General features: G+C 34.5%; 1 protein-coding gene across 1 annotated transcript; it reads right to left on the reverse strand.

Annotated features, from left to right (window-relative positions):
- Positions 1–211: 211 nt before the first annotated feature.
- LOC134245232 (uncharacterized) lies at positions 212–3,569 on the reverse strand. Its single transcript, XM_062727507.1, has 5 exons — positions 3,370–3,569; positions 2,869–2,978; positions 994–2,633; positions 561–722; positions 212–413 (listed from the first exon to the last, which is right to left on the reverse strand). The coding sequence occupies exons 1-5, from the start codon at positions 3,557–3,559 to the stop codon at positions 212–214; spliced, it is 2,304 nt and encodes a 767-aa protein (XP_062583491.1). The 5' UTR covers positions 3,560–3,569.
- Between the last annotated feature and the right edge of the window lie 6,002 nt (positions 3,570–9,571).

Genomic DNA, 9,571 nt, shown 5'->3' on the forward strand with positions numbered 1-9,571 from the left:
AGAGAAAACTGAACTGATTGTTACTGATACCTTCAATTCATTTTCATAGTAAATAAAATGACTTGTTTTTTACTGTTTCATATCTTTACATTATAAATATAATGAAAACCAACATTTTATGAAAAATATAAATGTATCTAGTACATGTACATGATGTTCTATTTAATGTATGTTTATTAATTGTTATTTTCTAAATGATAAATCACAGATATCACACCATAAATTCCACCATTTCTATATCTTCCTCTATCGTCGAGGCTACAGGGTTTTGGCGAGCTGTACTGATAAGGGCGCTTTTAGTGTTAAGTTGCTCTACAGCTGCCATCTGGTCAGGTGTATTGGCAACATCTCCCTCCTCGGACACTTGCTCCAAGGTAAAGGCTTTGTTGATAATGCCCGGATAACTTAATCTTCTGCAAATTTAATAAATAAATCAAATTTCAGTGTATTCAAACACACTTTTGATAAAATACTGAGAATGAAAAAGACTATATAAGGTGCCTTAAAAGAGTTAGTATGCCTTCTGAATAGTTTGGGAAAAGAAACTGTAATGTACTTACCTTCCTGAGCTATCGGAGTCCCAGTTGCAGGGGTCCTCATCAGACACGGTGACGAATGCACTGTCTTTGGACTGATCTCTTGAGTAATTTCTCTTGTTTCGTAACAATGATAGTTTAAAAGACACTTGTTCAAGCTGCTTCGTAATTTTTCGATCTTCGTACCTGAAAAATAGTTTGTTTGCTACTGTAAAATCACGTACTTTCATGGGGCCAAATTTTGTGGTTTGAGGAAAAAAGGTATTTGTTCTCCCTCTAATGTTAAGTAAAATCCAATTAAAAGTTATTCTGGTATTATAAAATTTCAATTTCTTTGTTCTCCCTCTAATGTAAAGTCCAGTTAAAAATTATACTGATATCATTAAATTTTAATATCTTTTCTTCTCTTTAAATCTAAAAATCATTTAGCTTGAAATTCAACCTTTTATAAACTCACCTATTGATCCAGTTTTCGAATGGTTTTTCATTGGTTCGTTCAAAGGACATGGTGTCTAGCGACGACTGTTTTGATTCATAATCAGAATCCTTGACTTTACTACCATTAACTGAATTCGTTGACCTTATCCTTTCTTTGGAAAAGTTGATGTCTATGGGTCGTGTTCGAACATGTTCGGATCCCGTGTACCTAGACACTATTCCGCCATCCCTCCAAGGAGACGTATATAAACTTTTAGATGACGAAGAAAATCCTGTATCTGTGTCTGTAGGATGAATTGAGTGCCTTCCTGCATCCTCCACGCCGCCTTTGGTGAAAGGATCGTCATTTTCACTGGGGTTTGAACTTGAAAGACTAAAGTTTTTATTATTCTGACATAAAATTTCAGTTTGTTTGATATCAAGAAAATCGTCAGGTTTCCTCAAATGAGATTGGAATGAGGATTGCATATACGATAACACTTCGTTGTCTTTTTCTACGCTGGCTTGAATTTGTCCAACTGTCGAACCAAGGTTTGGAGATGGGAAAGGTAAACCATTTCTTTTAGACTTTCTAAATGGGTGCTGATAAAAATCCTCTCTATCGCTACTGGAATCTGTAACTTCCACCCTTTTCTTTGACCTTTTCTTATGTCTCCTTTTTCCCGATACGCTGGTATTTAGTTCTTCTCTTGATGCACAAGAACACTCACATGATGTGTCTCGTGAACGCGAACGTCCATTTTGTCGTGATCGCTTACTCCTTTTAACAATTCGAATGTGATACTTTCGACTGCATATTGATTTGTTTCTCCTATTTTCGTTGACAGAAGCAGATGTCTTTAAATTGCCGGGATGGTCATTGGATTGATATGCTCTTGCACAAACTTTAGTATCAGACAAAGATAACTTTCTCTCCATTCTAGATAAGCCCGTAGTTGGTTGAGAGTGCACGATATCAATATCTAATGAGTTTACAAATGCATCAGAACTGTAGTTGTTGTCGCTTTGCGACAAAATCAGCACCTCTCGGTTACTATTTGACCGCCGGACATTTTTACTCGGTACAACACTTCTCTCTAGATCTTGAAAGGAAGTTTTACTGTTTGAGAAAATTCTTCGCTTATCTTCGGCTTTCATTTCAGTAAAAGATGACCGTCTCTGTTTTTCTTGGTCGGATACCGCTAAACCGTGATCTTGTTCATGAAATCCACCCGAGCCTTGGACGTTTTCATTGATTATTACTATTCTTGGGTATTGATGTCTTTCCTGCAAAATTCCTGGCGAAAGAGATTTTGATCGTGTAACATGATTTGAGGAATCTTCTGCCTGTCGGCCACTTTTCGTATCAAAGACAGATGTCGTCTGGCTGTATCTCAGTTTACGGTATTCGGAAGGTAAAGGAGGAGATTGAAGCACGAAATTTTCGTCACCATTATCTTCTTTTTCAGAGGGGTTAAATTCCAAAACACCCGATTTCAAGCCTCCGACAGGATGCATTCCACTAGGAAGGTTATGAGCGTCGAATGGAAACGACAAATGTTTATCGTAGGAAGCAAACAATTTGGCTGCAGCCTTTTTATTCGTCATATCCACTTTGGGTGTCAAATTTCTTGGAGTTGTTGTTGAGCTTTCTGGAGCATAATCAGAAATATCCAAAGCCTACAAATAACGATTCCTCTCAATAAGAATACTTTGAATTATGATAATGATAAAAAAATTGTCATCTTAAATTAAGATAAAGAAAAGTTGATGTTATACAAATATGTTGAAAAATAGGCATAATAGAACTACAGCATGAAATGCTGGGAGATATTTAGGTAAAATAGATTTTTAATTGGGTTATGAACTGAACTTAAAAGTTTCTCAGAGAGAGAGAGAGAGAGAGAGAACTCACCAGGTTGTCAGCTGAGATACTGTCGGTATTTTCTTTGATGACGACCGAGGCCTGCAGACTTAGAGGAGGCGACGAAGACAAGGGGTTGTTACAATGAGCCGGTATCTCGTCTACAAAGGAAGATCAAAATCTAAAGACTGTTCAAAACCAAATCCGATGAATCTAGGCAACAATAGAGGTGGAGTAGGTATAGAGAAGCGACATATTAATGCGATCAATAGTATTTCTAAGGATAATGCGGAAAAATCCTTTTTTTCTGTTTGAGCTTCAATTAAGCTATCGTGTGTTTGATAGTATATATTTATATATAAAAGAAGGATGAAACCACGAATGAATAATTTGAAAGAATCTATCAAAAAGTATATTAATCCATAGCAAAATTGTGTTGCTTCAGAATAATACCCTAAGAATTTAATATCTAGAAATAAACGAATTTTCTTATCAATATGGTTTTAAATTTCTTAATAACCGATAATTTATTTTAAAAATAAATCTACATACCCTCTCGTTCTCGCAGAATGTCTTTAGTGTCCTTGCAGCAGATCAAGTACTTTGCACACTTCTTTTTAATGATATAGGATATTCCAAATATAATCAACAAAATAAACACCACAATCATTCCTATCCATATTGGCTCCTTTAATAACTTTTGTCCAACGGTAGTGAATTTTGCATTGTTGTTTGAATTCATAGAACAATCCGTTCCTGCAACGTGAATAGGAATGGTGAAGACTTATTGGCACTGGTATTATAGCTCAACCAACATGTAAAATCAATAACCACTCTCAGGTAAATGTATTTTGACAAGTATAGTTTTAGGTGTGTAGATGCTTAACCATAAGTATTGCAATATTACGTGGTTACTTAATAGCCAGTCCAAATTGTTCATGTGGATTATTATAAGATTCATATCATTTGTGGGTTTTTTCTTGTTTGTAAGAAAATATGCAAAGCTGATGAACAGTTTATTATCATTTAATAATCTGTAATCTTATTTTACAGATCTATAAGCATTTGATGCAAAAGGATGAATTTTTGATTCATTCTCTTATCAACAAGATGTAGACGTTTAAAAGACCTTCAAGTCTAACAAAATGGTATATCTTAGTTTCTTCAAGTCTAACAAAATTGTAGAACTTAGTTTCTAAAGAAAATTATTTTTGCATATTAAGATTTTTAATTTTTTCGACAGTTCTAATATATTTGCAATAGATCAAATAAGTGATTAAGGCAATTTTACGAAATTCAGTATAAAAGAAGACTGTTATGGAATTTGTGTCATCCTTTTGACTTTGTCAATAAAATACATTCAATTCAACACCAAGTGATGTTATATTGTACTTGATGAAATTGTAAGGCTAATTAAAACAATATGTTTGTTTCCAATAAACCGACCGACCCTAATTTTTACTCACCAACCCTACTTCATTTTATACCAACTCTGGATTTTGTACTGTACTTCTTTTCACTAGTATTGTTTTCTCATGCTGTAATTAATGAATGTAAGTCTCAACTACTGAAGAACATGATTATCTACTTAAAGTGTTTTAAAGAGTAAACTTGTTTTGTTCATTCATATGTAATGCATAAACGACGGAAACAAGTGTAAAAAAAAAAAAAAAAAAAAAAAAACTTCATGCAAATGCTAATCAAAAAAAAGTTTTCTTTTCTAACTATCTACTGTAACACTATTTTTTCCAGCATGATACGGGAAACAAACATTTATTACATTTTTTTTATTTGGCCTAATCTTTTACAGTGTCCACAATTTACGTTTTTGTAAGCACCTTTTAAAATCTACACTATACATAATGTCGCTTTATAGGTTATTATTCTGACGCCTTGACTGCATGGAAATTTAAATTCTGTTCGGCTAAACTTATTAAATTTACTTACATAAACATGACTTTGGTTGTTATTTCTATAATTTTTGAAGAATGGAAAATGTTTGTAGTATATGTCATTAAAGATGTACGAACTAAAATAAAAATAAAAAATAGTTTTTAAATATCAATTTGTTTGAATTTGTTTAAATTGTCATTTAAAGAAAAATCCATGCGTTTGAAATACAAAAAGCCAACATATATTGTCAAGTGTTCTAAAGGTAAGTGAACCTTTTCTATGATTATATGCTCGTTTAAAGGTGAATTACATGAAAACTATCAACACTTTCTGTAAATATCTTGCAATCTTATTAGATTACATCACATGGGCGGATTCAGGATTTCTTTTTTTGGGTCGGATTCTAATCAACAGGAAAAAATGACTCGCAAAATTTTTGACAAGGTAGAAAAACATTCCCAGTCTGAAAATCCTATTTCGTGGGATTAGGATGTGGAGGTCAATTTTCTTCAGCTAGATGGGTCTCATTACTAATTTTTAAGGGGTCCTTTCTTCGCCCGCGTGGCGCAGTGGTTAGAGCGTCTTGCTCTAGAGTCGCGAAGGAAGTAAATCCTTACGTCGCGGGTTTGAATCCCACTGTAGGAGGTGGAGACCGGTCCCTCGGATAAGACCGTATAAACCGAGGTCCCGTGTCGCACTAGGTGCCGGGGACTGTTTTACAAAAGAACATATGACTAAAACCAAATTTATTCTACTTATATCTTTCTTGTTTGCATTAAAATGAAGATAGTTTTAAACTTTTTTTAAAAAAAGAATGTAGACAGATATTTTCATGATAGGGATGTTAAACTCAATCATTAATTTTGCAAAATTTTACAAGCAACCAAAGTTTTTGGTCTTAGACGTAAGTTCTTTTGTAAAATAGGCCCATGGCACGTAAAAGATCCCTCCCTGCTCAATGGCCGTGAGTGCCGAGTATAGGACAAAATTTGCAGCTCTCCGCCGGCAAATGGTGGCGTCTTGAGCCATATGAGTGAAAAATTCTCGAGAGGGACGTTAAACAATATACAATCAATCAATCAATCTTCCTTGAGGCCCTTATTTTCGGGTTGGGTGGAGGAGTGTGTTCCGAACCCCTACATGTGCAACAAAGAGTATAAAAATGTATTTATTTTTTTCCAAATAGGTCTCGGATTTTTGTTTACCTTTGTATGGAAAGTAGCACCCACAACCAGAGTTCTCGGGATCGGTTCTGCATCAAGTATCTCCTTCCGTTACAGATCGTCTGCAAAAGGTCGTGGCGGGAAAAATTACAATATGGCCCCCATTGAAAGTCTGACTTATATAACTATAACCAATGCTAGACAGCCAGTTCACAAAAAACCAGTTCACACCAATTCGATTTACAAAACAACCTCTGGTAGGTAATGAGAAAAAAAAAAAGAAACAGGAATCAGAAAACAGGGTCTGACGTCAAATCTGGCAATTAGTAGGGGATCGGATTTCATCACACAATTCATACCCTTTTCTCTCTCACACATGTAACACACATATTTATACATGTAAAAAATACAATTGCGATTTACGTGATTGAGACTTTTGACATTTAATTGTTTTGTATGAGAGTGAGGTATATTTCTGAAATAGAACATTTTAGTAGGTGCCTACTCATTGTGTCAAAGTACTAGTATTTGCGAACTGAATCGGAAGCTAACAAAATAACAACCTCAACAGATCCATTTAATTCAGTATCTAATATATCACCTATTGTTTCCATGTGTATCAGTATATCCTACCACAATTATTTTTCTATTTGTATTAGTATCTAATATGTCACCTATTTTGACGCCTTCATCGTGTTCATTTAAAGACAGAAAACAATACGACAAACTTAAATTTTTCCTTCGATCAATAAAATATGTTCTTTTTTATCTTCGGTAAAATCTATTAAAAATTGTAAAACTAGCATCACATTTATAATGCGATGATCATGCAATGTATTCAACTATCTGTAACCCCCTTTCGTCACAATTACATGTACATGTATATTTATCTTAATAGCATGAAAACGCCAAAGCTTAAACACGTCAAATGTTCCTAACCATTTACGTCAAAGTTTACTTCTGAAAACCTTCCGTTTGTTATGTTTGCACGATCTCTGCGTGTATCTAAGCTCAACTGAGAAGATACAGTCTAAAAAACATTTTATACTCAGTGAAATATTATATGCTGCTATTTGTATTTGAAATATTTCATACAGCTCAAATCAATATATTGTCTCTTTTAGACTCTGCAGCAAGACTATTTTGCAATATGTCTACAAATCCAAAAGAATTTGACTACACAAATAAATTAAGGTGTGAGAAATTTTTTTTTCCTATTAAATAAACCAAATGTAGTTTTACAGAAGTACAACACAGTCATTTTATTGAAAACGTTTTTTTCTTTAAGTAATCAGTATTTTTAAAAGTCCTTTAAAGATTATGAATCAATCTTGCTAGCAGATAATTGTACAATCCCTTTTTTTTAAATCCTGGAAATCAGTGAAAAACGAACAATCAAATTTCAATTGTTGCTTCTGTAGAGATGAATGTGTGATATACACTGTACGTCATCTCCATATCCTTCCTACAAAGCAGTACTAGATATTTTTTTTCCGGAATCCCTGAGAGTCGTCAATAAGCGCCAGGCCATCAGCTGTGCAATTACTAAGAAAATTTTATGGTTTTAATTTCTACAATTATTTGACACCATAGATTATAATCATAAGTCCAATCGTTTGTTGGTAATTTGTCGAGTCTAGGATCATTAACTTAGGTACCTTGCTTTTCATGTTTTGAAGAACTTCAATATACTAGTATATCATAGAAAACAGCTTCCCAAAAGGTTAACCTAAATGCTACATCAACGAATCTAGTATGATTAAGATCTTGGCCTGTCATGATACTTTGTTTTTACTTATGGAACATCATATCATTTGTCAGTCTAAGCTTTAATTTGCAAAAGCGACTGGAAAATTGTAAAATTGAAAAAAATAATAAAAATGTCATCAAAGATAACGGAAAGTTTGTTAGATATTCAGAATATACGTCAGTCTTTGAGGATCCAGAAACTGCAAGTGCGGCTAGGAGAAATCATGTAAAATCATATAAAAAGGGAATATAAGCAAAGGCTGCTAGGACAGAAGGCAGAGGTAACCAGAACTTCATGGTTCGTTGGTCTATAGATAGTTAAACGAAGGAGGTGACTTCGTAGATAAGTTTGATGAGGTGGATGGCCTACGTTTGAGGCAAACCACATTTTATTTGAATTGCAAAACTAGGTGGATTGCCTAGTGTAGTTTAGCAGTTAGATCATGATGCTCCAGATGAAAAAAACCCCAAAGTATCACTCTAGGTCAAGATCTTAATCATAGATCAGTACGTAGCATTAAGACTTACCCTTTGGGAAGCTTTTTACTCAAGCCCTAGCTTGAGTTATCTAAAAAAAACGATGCTAGGTCATCGATTTACTCAGTTTAAAAACACAAAAATATATTATTTTTGTAGATAAAAATATTTCTAGAAACAAAAATGAGGCTTATCTTGAAAACGTCTGTATATTCAAAGATATTAAGTGTTAAATATCGGATTCTATTTTATGGCGAATGAACAATGAGTGAAGCTCCGCAGCCGCAACAGTTTCTATACAGAGATTTCGCGCTTTCCTTTGCGTAGGAATCTCTGGTAACTTTTTACAGTCGCCGACAAAGCATCCTTGGACGAGTCCACTGCAGACTCTGAAAGGTAATGCAGGTTACCACATCGTTAACAAATTATACGGCCAGAAATTGAGAAAATGTATGGCTGTATCCGCCAACTGAAACTTCTTTTTAAGGGCCTGAAAATGATGTGTACTTTGAGTGACAGTAAAATAATAGCACAAAATCAATGTTAAATTGTCGTATTATCTTAAGCTTTGGTAACGGAATCTATTTTATAATAACTTCTTTTGGATTCGTACGGAATATGTATTGGACATGCCGCTCACAGGCACGTAGCAACAGGGGGGGGGGGGGGGGCAGCCCCCCACCCCCCACTTTTTTTGCCAACAATACTTTTATATTGAAAATGTTCATTGAAAAGCTGGTTGGCCCCCCCACTTTATACTAAAGTAAAGTAATATGAAGGAAATATAGTTACATGTATTGTAAGCTTAAAAAATGGATCTTGAAAGGAATTGGTAGTGAAAAAATTTTGCCCCCCCCCCCCCCCCCCCCGAAATCGTTTTTTCGATTTTGGGCATTTTTGGTTTTTTTTTTTTTTTTTTTTTGCTTGTCAACTTTTTCAGGTTAGTAAAAAAAAATTTCTGTGGCTGCCCCCCCCCCACACTTTCAAAATCGATGCTACGTGCCTGGCTCAGCTAGATGAACCCCATCGTCTCAAGCCACGGTTTGCAACGATGGATGAACCCGTAATCATGTGGATTTTTTGGAGCCCGGAGCCCCCACCCCCACCCTCACCCCCTCCACATAAAAAAAATATTTCATTAAATTAAGAAACGTCAACGTTACTATCTCTATAAAATATTCCTGAAAGTGTGTCACGTAAATTCATCTTAAAAAGTAGTACGATTAATTATATTTTTTCAAATTAAATTCAATAAATGACTTTTGTCATTCATGTACATGCAAGTTTATTAAACAGAAGATTGAACCAGGGACCTAAAGATATACTTACAGTATATAGATCCCTGATTAAATTTAAAAGCCCTCATCTTATACCATTTTAGGACATTAATGACACTTCCTAATTAACTTTCTACAGCTTGAGTATTTCTGACTTTTGTCAGTATATACTTGTTTTTTCTATTAAATAAACCA

Source organism: Saccostrea cucullata, unplaced genomic scaffold (assembly GCF_032062105.1).
Source record: "Saccostrea cucullata isolate Sc308-1 unplaced genomic scaffold, CSIRO_AGI_Scuc_v1 ctg274, whole genome shotgun sequence".
NCBI lineage: Eukaryota > Metazoa > Mollusca > Bivalvia > Ostreida > Ostreidae > Saccostrea > Saccostrea cuccullata.

Excerpts from the sequence above, each read along its gene's own strand:
- LOC134245232 (XM_062727507.1), bottom strand. The coding sequence starts at position 3,559 with ATGAATTCAAACAACAATGCAAAATTCACTACCGTTGGACAAAAGTTA. Across the intron at positions 2,634-2,868 it reads GTATCTCAGCTGACAACCTG|GCTTTGGATATTTCTGATTA; the intron begins GTGAGTTCTCTC and ends CGTTATTTGTAG. Across the intron at positions 723-993 it reads TTCGAAAACTGGATCAATAG|GTACGAAGATCGAAAAATTA; the intron begins GTGAGTTTATAA and ends ACTATTTTTCAG.